The sequence below is a fragment of the Protopterus annectens genome, chromosome 8.part0 (genome assembly GCF_019279795.1).
Source record: "Protopterus annectens isolate FY-2018-M chromosome 8.part0, PAN1.0, whole genome shotgun sequence".
NCBI lineage: Eukaryota > Metazoa > Chordata > Ceratodontiformes > Protopteridae > Protopterus > Protopterus annectens.
This window is the reverse complement of record NC_056741.1, coordinates 461,306,272-461,321,691: the sequence shown is the minus strand read 5'-3', so window position 1 is coordinate 461,321,691 and position 15,420 is coordinate 461,306,272. Positions and strand designations below refer to the sequence as shown.

Sequence of the window (15,420 nt, the reverse complement as noted above, 5' to 3'; positions counted from 1 at the left end):
CTCCCACCTCCAGAAAAGAGGCCTAGAGCAGAGCCCCCTGAGCCAGTATCCACAGATGATTCCTCTGATGACTCAGAACATACAGACCCTCCTGAGGCTCCTTATTCCCCTTACGAAGACTCTGATGCTGAAGAGTCCATTCCTTCAGCCTCTCCACCTGAGGAATTTTCCTTTGGGGAAACCTTGCATGCTATGAGGGAACAATTTCAGTGGCAGGGCCAAGATTTCTCAGACTCCAGAAAAAGGCTTAGAACCTTTCTACATTTGCCACAACATAGGCCTTTAGCTATACCTCCAGTTCTTTCTGTTGTAGATGATGCATTTAATGATGCTTGCACTGCTCCTGATTCATTACCTCCGGCTCTTGCTAAGCCCGATAGGTTCTACAGGGTCCCGGACACTCATCACCATTTATACAAGGCTCCTTTTGCAGATGCAGAGACTATCTCCCAGGGTCCTAAAGCTGTAGCAGCTACTTCTACTAAAAACCCCCTCCCCTCTGAAAGGGAATCCAGGTCCTTAGAGAGATGGGGTAAAAAAGTTTACACCTCTGCTACTTTGTCAGCTAGGGCTTTGAACTGCCAATTTCATATGATTCAATATCAAGAGTTTATGCTTGACCAGTTAACTAAAAAGCTGTCCTCTGAAGAATCTTTAGATAAAAAATATGTTCAGGAAATGGTACATAACATAGAGCAGGTTAGTAACCATTCTTTAAAATGTGGCTATGATGCACTGGAGGCTTCCTTTAGATCAGCCATGACTGGCACAGTTATCAGGAGACATGCATGGTTGAAAGAGCAGGCATTACCAGACCATGTCAAATCAAAGCTTTTGGATGCACCCATGGACAAGGTCAATTTATTTGGTTCCCCTGCACAGCAGGTACTAAAAAAGATGGAAGAGAAGGCAAATCTGTACAAACAGTGAAAGATTTCTTACAGGTTCAACCTCCAAGGTTTAGCAGGAACTGGCCCTCCAAGAATTGGTCCTTTCCGGACTCCTCTAGGACACAGAGAGGCAGGAATAGGCGTTCTAGAGGCAGAAACCAATCCAGGGGTGCCTACAGGGGACGCCAGTGGCAAGGTAACAACCAGCGAGGCACGGACAGCCACCACCACTACAACAACTCAATCACAGTGACTTGGCAGTGGCACCGCCTACCAGGGAACAACTAGAAGCACCCTTAGGCGGAAAGCTAACCTTATTTTCAAAGAACTGGCATTGCATCACAAGAGAAAAATGGATTTTGCAAACTATAGACCAAGGTTACAGGTTCCATTTCCATACTCTACCAGGAAAGAGAGGAATGCCAAACCTACCACCTACTCAAAGGGCAGAAGCTCTAAAGCAAATATCTCAACTATTAAGAATGAGAGCTGTGGAAAAGGTACCATCTATGGAGCAAGGAAAGGGATTTTACTCCAGACTCTTCCTGGTACCAAGAAAAGAAAACAAATGGAGGCCTATTCTAGACCTGTCTGCTTTAAACACATTCCTCATTGTTCCAAAATTCAAAATGCTGACCCTACAGCAGCTTCTTCCCATGCTGGGCAAGGAGTCTTGGCTGGTAACTCTAGATCTCAAGGAGGCATACCTGCACGTCCCCATACGACCAATTTGCAGAAGATACCTCAGATTTCTTGCAGGATCAGAGCATTATCAATTCTCAGCATTGCCCTTTGGCTTATCTACTGCGCCCAGAGTGTTCACGAAATGCCTGGCATCAGTAATTGCTCATTGCAGACTTCAGGGGATCCAAATTTATCCCTACCTGGACGACTGCCTGATACAAGCGGACAACAAAAGCAAGCTAACAGAAGACTTACAAAGAGTCATTTACCTGCTGCAAGCCCTGGGATATACAGTCAATAAAAAAGTCAAGGCTGATTCCATCCCAAAGAATAACCTTTCTGGGTGCAGAGCTAGACACATCAAAACAAATGGCATTCCTAACTGCAGAAAAGAAAGAGCAACTACCTCTCTACTTCTTGGCATTAACAAAGCAGAACCATCTAACTGCAAGAAAAGTACTACAAGCCCTAGGCTTCATGGCATCCTGCATAATTCTGGTCCCTCATGCCAGACTGCATATGAGAAAGCTACAGTGGTACCTAAAGAATTTGTGGTCCCAACACAAGCACAGCCTAGAAACCAAAATTCCAATAATCCCATGCCTGAAGCAAGAGTTCCTATGGTGGGCTCAGGCCTGTCAATCAAACACAGGACTGCCCTTCTGCAACAGTCAACCAAGCCAAACCATCACGACAGATGCCTCAGACCTCGGTTGGGGGGCACACATGCAGGGCAAGTGCATACAAGGCTTATGGACTCAAGACCAGCTGCGCCTGCACATAAATCTAAAGGAAATGCTGGCAGTAAAATTGGCAATCCAGTCATTCAGACCATTTCTCCAAGAAGGTCAGTTGATGATAAGGACAGACAACACCACAGTTATGTGGTACATCAACAAACAGGGAGGCACACATTCATATCCTCTATGCCGGCTGGCACTGGACCTATGGGATGTGGCTCTGAGCTACAACATTCAGTTACAAGCAATTTTTGTACCGGGAAAAGAAAACATTCTAGCAGACATATTAAGCAGAACTACCACAGATGCCCACGAATGGATGCTGCATCCAGACATCTTCAAAGCCATCACAAGAAAATGGGGATTACCACAAATAGACTTATTTGCATCCCCACTCAATCACCAGCTAAAGAAATTCTGCACAAGGACGTACCACCCACTTGCTTGGAAGGTGGACTCCCTATCTTTCAGTTGGAAAAACCTGACAGCATACGCATTCCCACCACTTCCTTTGATGCACAAGGTGCTTCTGAAGATCAAAGAGGAACGTCCAAGGATCATTCTGATAGCTCCAGACTGGCCAAGACAACATTGGTACCCATTGCTGAGGAGCATGTCTCGGGAACAAATATGGACACTACCCCTGATCCCATTACTGTTAACACAGAACAACTGCAACATCCTGCATCCAAACCTGAAAACTCTGCAGCTAACTGCCTGGAACATTACATAAGAGCAATTAACCCGAATTTATCCCAAAGGGTTAAAGACATAATCCTGGAGGCTCGTAGACCTTCAACCAGAAAGAATTATGCAGCAAAATGGAAAAGATATCTCATTTGGAGTACTGCAAAGGGAAAAGATGTGACACTGGTAAACATAGCCAACATCCTGGAGTACTTGGCAGAGCTCTTCCATACAGGCCTGTCCTATTCTTCCATCAAGATACATGCATCAGCTATTTCAGCAGAATACAGCTTGGATCCTCCTGTCTTTGCTCATCCTCTGCTCAGACAGTTTCTGAGAGGAATTAAAAATGTAAAACCTCCCAGGAAACCACCATTGCCAGCATGGGACTTGAACTTTGTGCTAGAAAAATTGACACTTCCCCCTTTCGAACCAGCAGCAACAGCAGAATTACAATACTTATCCTGGAAGACTGCTTTCCTGCTGGCAATAACTTCAGCAAGTAGGGTCTCTGAACTACAGGCATTAATGGCAGTGCAACCCTTCCTGATCTTCCATCAAGATAGTGTCCATGAGAACAAATCCTACATTTATGCCTAAGGTGGTATCCAGAGTGTCTTTAAATCAGGATGTCCACCTACCTACATTCTTCCCCAACCCACAGAACAGGGGAGAAAGACTCTTGCATACCTTGGATGTACATAGACAATTACACTACTACCTGGACAGGACCAAGTCCAATAGAAAAACTGACAAGCTTCTGGTAACATATGCAACAGGAAAGGAAGGAAAACCAATTTCAAAACGGACAATCTCCAAATGGATAGGAAATTGCATTAGATTTTGTTACTCCTACCATGGAAAGAAAACTCCAGAGAACATCAGGCCTCACTCCACAAGGGCTACAGCCACTACCACAGCTTTCTTACGAGGAGTGGCTACCAAGGACATTATAGAGGCTGCTACTTGGACCTCCGTGCATACATTTGCCAAGCATTACAATTTACCTTTATACTCTAGATCCCGAGCAGGTTTTGCCACTGCTGTTTTGCAAGGGATCCTAACTACACCATAATCTCTACTCTTTTCCTCCTCCCCTAGTTTAGCTATGGTATTCTACCCATTTGTAAGGACTGCAGATGCATCCTTGAAGGATATAGTACAGTTTTGTACCTACCATAAATGTAGATGTCCGATAGGAATGCATCTGTAGTCAGGATTACCCACCCACCTTCCCCTCTGAGGTACTCCTAGGGTATTTGCCATCCTTCAGCTAGCTTGGGGGGGATCTGTTATGGTGTATTTGTTTGTATATATGTACATACATGCTTATTTTATGTGTTTGCTCTCTACTATTTGGAAACATTGGCATTTATCCAAATTTAGCCATCCAAGAGGGCACCTGGCATCTGGGGCAAGGAACACTGAGGAAAATGGCGTCGGCTGATGCCTTTATACCCGAAAAACTGCAGCGATGACATCTGGTGAAGTGCGACACCAGCCGAAGCCGGACCCAGACTTTGGAATCCGGCCGACCGAAGGGCTGCCTGACGACAGGGCAACCCATTTGTAAGGACTGCAGATGCATTCCTATCGGACATCTACATTTATGGTAGGTACAAAACTGTACTTTCCTGGCTCTCACAAGTCCCTTTGCAAAAATCCTACTGTGGATACTGAAACCATTTCACAGGGACCTAAGGGCATTAAAGTTACTCCTGCCAAATATCCTACCCTCTCTGATGGAGACTCTAGGGCACTGGATAGATGGGGTAAGAAGGTATACACTTCTGCAACTTTGCCCATTAGGGCCTTGAATTGCCAGTTTCATATGTTAAAGTATCAGCAGCGTGTTATTGGATTGCTTAAACAGAAAATGATGATGATTCCTGAGTGTGCTGAAAATAAGGATTTACAGGATTTAATGCATTCTGTTGAACAAGTTGGTAAACATACGTTGCAATGTGGTTTTGATTCACTAGAGGTATCTTGTAGGGCTGTTGTAACTGGGTCTGTACTTAGAAGGCATGCTTGGCTTAAGGAGCAATCCTTGCTAGATCATGTTAAAGCGAAATTACTAGATGCCCCCTTAAATCAGGACCGCCAGCGAAATTACTAGATGCCCCCTTAAATCAGGACCGCCCGTTTGTCAACAAGGCAGAAGTTCTTAAAAAGACGGAGGAAAAAGCTAAGTCTATGCAAACTGTTAAAGATTTCTTACAAGTACAACCTCCAAGATTTAGTAGGCATTGGCCTTCTAAGAATTGGTCCTTTCCTGCCTCTTCCAGACCTTTCTCAGTCCAAACCCAGATCCAGCAGAGCACCCAGGCTTCATTCCTGGGGACGCACAGGACTAAGCATTGGGGGGTCTTCCCTTCCAAATCTGGGAGTAATGAAACTCCCCCTATGGTAAACTGTCTCAATGACTTCTTTTTTAAAACTTCCAAGCACTTCTCAACTGACTGCCCCTTTGGGGGAAAAGATTGCACTTCAAGCAAAGAATTGGGGACTCATTACCCAGGACAAATGGGTTTTAAATAGTGTCCCAAGGATACAGATTTTACTTCCACACGTTAACAACTCCAAGCAGTTGGCCAGATCTACCTCCAAATCAGTGGGCGGAGGCCCAAAATCAAGTACTCTCTCTCTTAAGCATATGGGCTATTCCATTGGTACCAGAAGAGGAAAAGGGACAAGTTTTATACTCAGGACTTTTCCTGGTACCCAGAAAAGACAATTCATGTCGTCCTATCCTGGACCTGTCTACTCTAAACACCTTTTGGGTGATTCCAAAATTCAAGATGCGGACTCTTCACCAGTTGCTTTCTATGCTAGGCAAAGATGCCTGGTTGGCAACATTAGATTTAAAGGAAGCATACCTGCACATCCCAATCGGGGAATCTTGCAGGAGATACCTAAGCTTCAAAGCAGGTTAAACACACTATATCAGTTCTCTGCACTGCCCTTTGGCTTATCTACTGTGCCCAGGGTATTCACAAAGTGCCTAGCTCCAGTCATTGCATTTTTTGCAGGCAAAGAAATATTCAAATATACCCATACCTGGACGATTGTCTAATTCAGGCGGAAAACTATGACATACTTTTGAATCATCTGGCTTTTGTAAAAGGGTGCTAACTTGTCTGGGGTACGCCATTAACAAAAACAAATCACACTTGGTACTCTGTCAACAAATTATATTCCTGGGAGCAAGCTTGAATACAACTTCCCAGATGGTTTTCCTCACGCCAGAGAAACAAATTCACTTGACAACCTACTTGAAACAAGTGGCCACAAAAACCCTGCTACCTGCAAGGCAAATACTACAAACCTTGGGGTTCATGGCCTTCTGCATTCTTCTAATTCCATATGCAAGACTGCATATGAGGAAACTACAGTGGTATCTAAAAAAGCCTATGGTGTCAACATTTTCAGGATCTAGAAGTAATGATTCCTATCATACCTTACCTACGCCTAGAGTTCCTTTGGTGGGCAGAGGCCTGCCACCAAAACAAGGGACTACCATTCACACTACCCCCTGCCACCCAAACCCTAACAGACGCATCAGACTGTGCATGGGGGGGGGGGGCGCACCTGGCAGGGAAGTGCATTCACCACAAATGGAACCCAAGTCAAATGCACCTGCACATCAATCAAAAAGAAATGTTAGCTGTGCAGAATGCTCTGACAACCTTCAAGGACAACATTCTTCCAGGACAGTTAATGGTAAAGACTGACAAGACCACTGTTATATGGTACATAAACAAGTGGGGGGGGTACACATTCTTACCCCCTCAGCAGACTAGCCATGGCGTTGTAGAACACAGCCTTGAGCTACCAAGTGCATCTACAAGCACAATTCCTGCCAGGAAAACTAAATACACTGGCAGACGGACTAAGGAGAAACCTCATGGACCCACACGAGTGGAAACTGGAACCAAGGATTTTCAACATGTTGGCAAGCAAATGGGGGAGCCCAGACCTGTTTGCCTCCCCCCAGGACTATCAATTGGAAAACGTTTGCACAAGGACTCCCCACAAAGAAGCTTGGAAAGTGGATGCTCTGTCCTCCTCTGCCTTTGCTCTCCAAAGTACTTCTAAAGATCAAACAAGACAAACCAAGGACAATTTTGATTGCACGAGACTGGCCACGCCAACACTGGTACCCCCTTCTGCTCAGTGTGTCACTGCTGGCCCCATGGCACCTGCCTCAGACTCCTACCCTTGCTGTCTCAGCAGGAGAACCAGATTCTGCACCCGCAGCTTCAAACACTGAACCTAGCAGCCTGGCTAATTACCTAATCTCTCCTTTACTATCCCTCAGCAAACCAGTGATGGATATAATTTTAGAGGCTTGGAGGCAGAGTACTAGAAAATCTTTGCTGAAAAATGGAAAAAATTCTGTGCCTTGAACCAATTTCAAGGGATGAGCACAGCAGTGCCTAATTTACCTCAGATTTTACAATATTTAACTGAGATGCTTGACAAGGGCCTTTCTTTTTCCTCAATAAAAATTCACGCCTCAGCCATTTCACCTCGTATCACAGAACCCTCCCCCCTTCTCTCATCCACTGCTCGAGCAGTTCCTCAGAGGGGCCAAAAATTTAAGACCACCCAGGAGAGCTCCAACTCCAGCTTGGGACCTTAACTTTGTATTGGAAAATCTCACCCTTCCTCCTTTCGAGCCAGCCACTACTGCAGATTGAAAATTCCTTTCTTGGAAAACAGCTTTCCTTTTAGCAATCACTTCAGCAAGAAGGGTATATGAATTACAGGCCCTTGTGGCAGTGGAGCCTTTCTTCATCCTTAATGCGGACAGGGTGTCCCTCAGGACCAATTCCTCTTTCATGCCAAAGATGGTATCGAGTGTGGCCTTTAATCAGTCCATTCATTTACCAACCTTCTTTCCTAATCCACAGAACAAAGGGGAACAGATACTGCACTCCTTAGATGTGCACAGACAACGTAGATTCTACTTAGACAGGACCAAACCTCAAAGGAAATCTGAACTGCTGGTGGCATTTGCTGCAGGGACAGAGGGGAAGGCTATTTCAAGGCAAACCATCTCTAAATGGATAGGCCATTGCATTCATTTCTGCTGTAAGCTCCATGGAAAACCTATCCCACAGGGGATCAAACCCCACTCAACCAGGGCTGCGTCTAACTTTACAACCTTTCTCAGAGACGTACCTACCGGGGACATCCTAGAAGCTGCTACCTGGAGTTCTGTCCATACTTTTACCAAGCATTACCATATGCCTTTTTTCTCTAAATCCAGAGCTGGCTTTGCCACTGCAATCTCCCCTCCTTAGCTTTGGGAATCTACCCAAATGTGATGACTGCAACAGTGAAACACGAATAGCATAGTACAGTTGTGTACACTTACCATAAATGTAGATGTTCGAGTGTATTCACTGTTGCAGTCCTGGTTACCCTCCCTCCAGTCCCCTGACTTTTTTGGCTATACCTCTTCTCTCCATTACAATGCTTAAAAGCTTTTTGGTGTATGTGCTTTTTTGTTGGAGGTATAACCTTGTATATTTGTAGATTTAATTGCTTCCCTGTAGGGGGGGGCACCTGACATCTGGGGCAAGAAAAACTGATGTAATGACGTTGGTTGCATGTTTTATACCCAAACGTCACGGAAGAGGATACAGCAACTGACGTAGGACCCAAGACTTTATTAATCAGGCCGACTGAGGGCTACTGCAAGCAGATAACCCAAATGTGATGACTGCGACAGTGAATACACTCTAACATCTACATTTTAGTTAGTGTATACATCTGTACTTTCTTGAAACCAGACATCTGTGTGCAGTTTCTTCTTACTGGTTCTCCACAAATGGCTAGAACCATTATTGTAATCTTTCATATGTTTGTAATTTGTTTCTTCGTAGTTGGTTGTTTTCTCCAAGTTCAAGAGTATTATATTAATATCAGTTAAGCACTGTTCGTTTAGGATTTATAGCAGTTGAAAGGGATTCACAAACTGATTAAATCTCTTCCTTAAGCTTCATTTGCTTAACCAAATTCCTTTTGGTCAAGTTATTCACCCAGTCTATTGAACAAGTGCAACTTACTCATCTCATTTGGAATTTCTTCTCATTTTCGTCACTGGGGTCAAATGGAGTAGATGGGCTTTAAACGCCCTCAGACCCCTGGGAGTAATGTCAAGTTCTAAATAGCATTGTAAACTTAATATATTAAAATGAACTGTCATTTCCTTACACACAAGCTGCTCCAGCTTGTTGTCTCCACAGGTAGGAATCCATTCAGACTTTGCCCTGTTGAGGTAAATGGATTAGTTGTCCCTTTACACTCTTCGTGGAGGTCTTTCTCAGGGTTTGGTTACATTTTCACATCCCTGTACTGCCGCACCTTGATCCATAACTCTTTCACTTGCATGTACTGTGTACTGCTCAAACGTACATTGTGTAGCATCATTCAGCTCTTGCCTAAAAATCCTAGGCAAGATTAAAGATGGGTCGCCGGACATGAAAAAACAAACCACTAAGGCACAGCAAGAAATAACATACAACAAAAACCAGCTCCCAAAAGAAATGAAAATGGATTTATTAAAACAACTCTAGCTCCTTGGCAAAAAATGCCTTCAAAGGAGTTGAAAACGCACATCTTTGTGTACCATTCCTAAATACATAATTACATTTCGTTAAACAATTATTCAATTAAATTATATTAAAACCTTCCAATTAATGTCTACATTCATACCAGCAGGGGTCAGGGTGCCATACTCAAGGATAAAAATAGTCTCTCTATATAAAAGATTTTTCTTCACTTCTGTATATACATCTCTTTGAATTACTTTTTCCAAAATTGTACCCTGAAGTCCCTCTAAGTTCCCATTATGATACTGCATAAGGTCTTTTGATTTCTTGGGAACCAAAGTTACTAAAACTGCAAAGGTGTTGTATGGAACTAGGAAGAATGCTAGCTAGCTTTACGGGTAACAATTTTCAGTGTCCACAGTGGGCAGTGACTTACTACCTTCTTTCACCCTTCAAGTTCACAGTTATTTTCATCTACATATTATTGTAATTTTTAAATATGTGGCGGAGAGGCGATGGTCACCCCATTCATTTGTTGGGGTGCTAATGGGCTAAAGACGGTTACTTGCTAGTGTTACTGGGATGTTTGGTGTAAATACTGACAGGGAAGTGGCAGACTGGGGATCTAAATGTCATGTAGATGATTGCGGTTGAAGTGAAATGGGGTTTTGAAAAACTCTGCCCGAGTACACTACAGATGAGCACTTATTTAACCTGCTGTACTTTTCCGAAATATCCCACACTGTAAGAGCAATGAACTGAGGTACGCTGATACCATTTCTTTTGCCTTTCTAGTTTTTCATCTGGCTTCTTTCAAAGCAATAGCATTTTTGAGTATTTTATATTTTTGTCGGTAATAGAAGTGTTTTTCCATGATACTTTCAATACAGTTATCAACCCATTTTATAGTCCTGTTGATTATATTCTGCCCTTGGTATGGGAAGCACTTAAAAAAACTGTATTGCTCTTTCTTGCCTGTCTAATGTCAAGCCGTAAAGTGTACATTAATTTTTTTATACATTTAGCATAACTTGGTTTATAAATATGTGCCTTGTCATTTTGCGTGAGCTTTTCCATATGCCCCTTCTCTCCTGCAAGTCAAGCTAAAAATGCTGACCTGGAAAACCAAATTTAGTAAATAGTATGCTCCTAAAGTTAGTACTTGCACAGGGAAGTTTATAGCAGCACATGTAGTTGTGTAGTTCTTGTCTGTTTTCACTTTGTCATACATAGTGGCTTTTAACTGCTAAGCTAGAATTGCAAGAAAAGTGGTCAGTCTCCACTGATTTACATTTCTTCAGTTTTTATGTATCTTTTATCTTTTGCCTCTAGCTTTGGGATCATTTGGACCACACAATGTTTTTTCCTGATTTTCGGCCCTTCCTCAGTAGTAGTTCATCACTTGATCACGATATCAGAGAGAATGAGAGGGGGCAGCAGTCACAAACTGACCTCTGGAGCCCTGGACGTCCACCAAGGTTACCTATGACCAGACGGTATCGCTCTCGAGCATCAACTCGGCCTGAGCGATCTCCTGCTATTGAAGGGTATGTTGAAGTATACATCTTGGAAGTTTATATTGCACTGTATTTTGTGTATTGTGCCATATTTTTATATTGCTGTGTGTTGCTACCTTTTGGAATGTGAAGCTCTGCTAAAGAGGTACAAGCATTATTCTCAATGTGTTCTCACATTTATTTTGTTTCCTATCTGATCCCTGCATACTCACCTACTTAAACTGTAAACTATTATGTCATTGATTGTATGTCTGCCAGCTACCACACCCTGCCCCCATAATTGAGGTTTTAAGTGACTTTGGCGGTATGGGATCCTGATCTGTTAAAATGAAATCACTTGCACCATAAGTTTAGGGAATGAGATTTGGGACAGCTGGAAATCCACAAATACTGTACTCATTTATTTTTATTATCTTTTACCTGACCTCGTTTAATCTATTACTACTACTGGAGTAACTTCTTGTCTTATTGTACATTGCCAGTTTTCATAATGATTTTTGTGTGCGAGTGTGTTCTATTCTTGTGCAATTTTATTTTGCTGTTTTGTTTCTTGATGTCATAATTTACTTTGTATGTGTAGTTTCCCATTTCACAATATTTACACAGTGTAGTTATTTACCCTTTGTTGACCATGTTATTCCCACTAGGGTAGTAGACCTTTTTTCAGGGGAGAACCAATGTGGTATTTATATTACTGATGTATTTACCCAAAGGCCTGAAGATTTTTAAATTGCCCATGGGATTTGAAGAAGGAACTGAATTCTACGAGGATCTTATAGCTTTGTTTGACTGTACAGGTATGGATTTGATTAGGCTCATTGTGCGTAATAACAATGCTAAATAGGCTATTTTAAAAGAACAACTAATGACATTAAATAACAGTATTACCAAAGACTTATTATTTGAATTCTATAAGTTACGTTTTGATGATAATATGAAAGACATGGGCAATTTTTTTAAGAAAGGGCATGAAAACAAAAACAAACTTTTGAGAGATAGTAGAGTATTCCGAAAATAGAGCATATGAACATTTTAGAGCCAGTAAAAACAATGTTAACAGGAATACTGATTTTAGACAAAAGCCTAACAACATTGTTAGACGCTCTGTAGAGACAGTACCTGGTGGGGCTGTTGAAGCCCATGATAGGGCTACAAATAGAGACGATGGAAAAGTTTTTTTTAGAGCAACAACTCCTCAGACAGACCAAATTCGGGATTGTTATCAGGGTCAGCAGCAACAGCAAGGGTACTACGAGGGGAGTGGGAGAGGACGGATGCATCAAACAAACAGGAAAACAGCAACACGTCACAACAGACAATTTTAACTTGTGTACTGGATGATTCTTTAAATGTTGCGGTTTGTGATTTACGTGATTCACAAGATGAATTGCATTTTGGTAAGACAGGACACAGTTCATTTAATGAATTGTTTTGTGATGAAGGGATGAATAACAATGTTAGTAATGTGTTTTTTGATACTAACAGAGTAGCATGGAGGTTTCAAGTTTAGATATGGTTTTACATGATGCTGGAACCCACACACCTGAGTTTAATTGCAAAATAATACAAAATGGTGGTTTTTCAGTCTACAATTATACTGAGTTTGCTTTATCGTTGAATCATTTTGCCTTGTTCAGAAAAGGTTTTACATTTGTTCCTACATTTAGGTATGACATTGGAAAAATTTTAATTAATTTTAGGTTGTATACAAGACAGTTAAATTTAAAAATGTTTTTTTGCTAACAACCCTAGCCCCAATAATGAAAGTATATTTGTTTCAAAAAGATCAAGTACTTTCATTCCCCCACAAAATCCTATGGTTCATATATTTGAACAACTGTCTGAAACACAGATATGTAGGTGTCTTAGGAATGAGAAGGTGGTCCAGGACAACTTGACAATGGGAAAGAAAAAGGAGTTAATGACTACAGATAATTACCGGGTAATGAAACCAGATAAAGGTGGTGGGGTTGTAATTATGTCCAACATGGACTATTCGAGTAAAATGGCACATATGTTAAATAACCATTCTACATAGGGGAAGGTTTCTAGATTTGAGGTATTTAGAGCATACACAAAATTAGATTGGCAGTTATATGAGATGTTAATGGATGGTTTGCTTGACAAAGATGAATACGATTATTTAATGGTAGAGTTACCTATTATATCATCCATTTTTGGCATTCCAGAAATCCACAAAGATGTGAACAAATCCACCTTTTAGACCGTTTCGGCTAGAGGCTGTAAAACTGACGCTATAGCGTCATTTGTGGATTTTAACTGCAAAACAGTTTTGAACCAGTTACCTCACATTTTAAAAGACTCCTGGCATTGTCTTGATGTTATTAGGGAGTTGAAGACTGATGTAGAATTAGTTATGATTACGATAGATGTTATAAATTTATTTTCGGTCGTACCACACAATATAGGATTGGAAACGTTTGAAGCTTGTTTGTCTAGATATGGAAATAATGCATACAGTGAAATGTAGATTAATTGTGGAAGTCATGGAAATGGTATTTTTAAACAATTTTATTATATTTGAAGGTGAGTACTACAAACAAATTACAGGCGTAGCTATGGGTGCCAGGTGTGCACCCATATATGCTAATTTGGTTTTAGCACAGTGGGAAACGCAGTCCGTCTTTACTTTTGATTATATGTCCAAAATAGCATTATATTTATGCGTTTTGGTGACATTTTGATTTTTTGGAAGGAAACCAGAGAAGAAATTCAGGGGTTTGTTGAATATTTGGGCACAACAACATTTCTTAAATTTACTAGTAAGATTCATGTGAAAAGATGCGAGTATCTTGATATATTATTATTTGAGGATCACGATAGTTTACATTTTAATATTCATCGTAAGAAGATTTATTCTAATTTTTTTACATTTTGATAGTTGCCATCCCCATTTCCAAAAGAAAAATATAGTGAAGGGGCAGATGGTGAGACTATCTAGACTTGTGAGTGATGATAATATTTTTCAGGATGAAATGGGGAAATTAATGAATATGTTTAGTGATAGAGGATATCCCTTTGATATATTGATTTAAATTTAGAAATGAGGTGACTGAAAACAAGGAAAATAGTTTTTAAACCTATACTTATAAGCAGATCAAGTGCTGAAAGATTAAATTCTGATAAAAGAAAGAAAAAGGATGCCTTAGTACTCCCTTTCAGTGAAACAGCAGGGAAGATTATTGTTATTGTACAGGAAACATGGTTAAGTAGTTTTAAAGATAATAGTGAACTCACTGATATTATTGGTAGTATTCCAGAGGTAATTTACAGCAGAGGTACTAATTTGAAAGAATTAATGGAGGTAGATGTTAATGCAAACATGTATAAAATGTTACAAATGAATAAATGTGGAGTTAGCACATGTAAATTTATAAATGATGGGCCTTATGTTGCAGTTCAAAATTATAAGAGAACTATGAAATGTCCTAGATTTTGTAATTGCAACACTAAGATGGTTGTTTACATTGCTACTTGCTTAAGTTGTCCAACTTATTATGTTGGAAAAACTATTAGAAAACTCAGATTACGTATATTAGAACATGTTAGGGACATTAAAAAAGAAGAAATCAATGAGTTCATTATACACTCATAGCCAAAAGTGTTTTAACTTCAAAAACGTTTTATTTTTTGTGATAGAGTTTACCAACAATACAAAAGGGGGAGATGAAAGTACTTCATTGGAAGCCAAAGAATGTCTTTGGCAATTACGATTGGATGCATCAAATTCACCAGGCATCAATGAGCATGTTTCGGTCTCCAGTATATTAAAACACAAATCACAGTGTATTTAATTAAATATTTTAATGGATGGTTATATATACAAAATTTAATTATATATTAATTTATATATAATTTATTACATTTTATATAATTTATTACATTTTATATATATATATATATATATATATATATATATATATATATATATATATATATATATATATATTCTCTGTTTTTAAATGCATATGTATACATTTTAATATGTATTTGCATATATCATTGATTCACGATTTTTATTGGCTTTTAATGTGAGGGCGTTGTCTTTTACGTATTTAAGAGAGATGTTCTCAAATTGATGTGTACTCTGGTGATGCCCAGCATTGAGAATGGGTGAAAGCGCTTAGTACAAAATAAGTGATATATTTAATTGTTTTTAATTCTTGTTCAATAAACGGTGGACCTTTTACGGAGCTGGTCGGCTTTTGTTTTACAAGTGATTACTAAGATAATGGCCCTAGGGCCCTTACAAGCCTAGCAAAGTATAACTCTTGTTCTCGAGAATATCAGGGTATTGAGCAGAACCAAGGCAACAACT

At 40.5% G+C, this 15,420-nt stretch overlaps 1 protein-coding gene across 1 annotated transcript in view; it reads left to right on the top strand.

Moving 5' to 3' along the window:
* RNF115 (ring finger protein 115) overlaps nucleotides 1–15,420 on the top strand; it is a 766,070-nt gene that overhangs the window by 137,863 nt on the left and 612,787 nt on the right. The window contains exon 5 of the mRNA XM_044079986.1: nucleotides 10,897–11,111. Coding sequence (XP_043935921.1) covers nucleotides 10,897–11,111 — 215 coding nt within the window. The remainder of the gene's footprint in view (nucleotides 1–10,896; nucleotides 11,112–15,420) is intronic.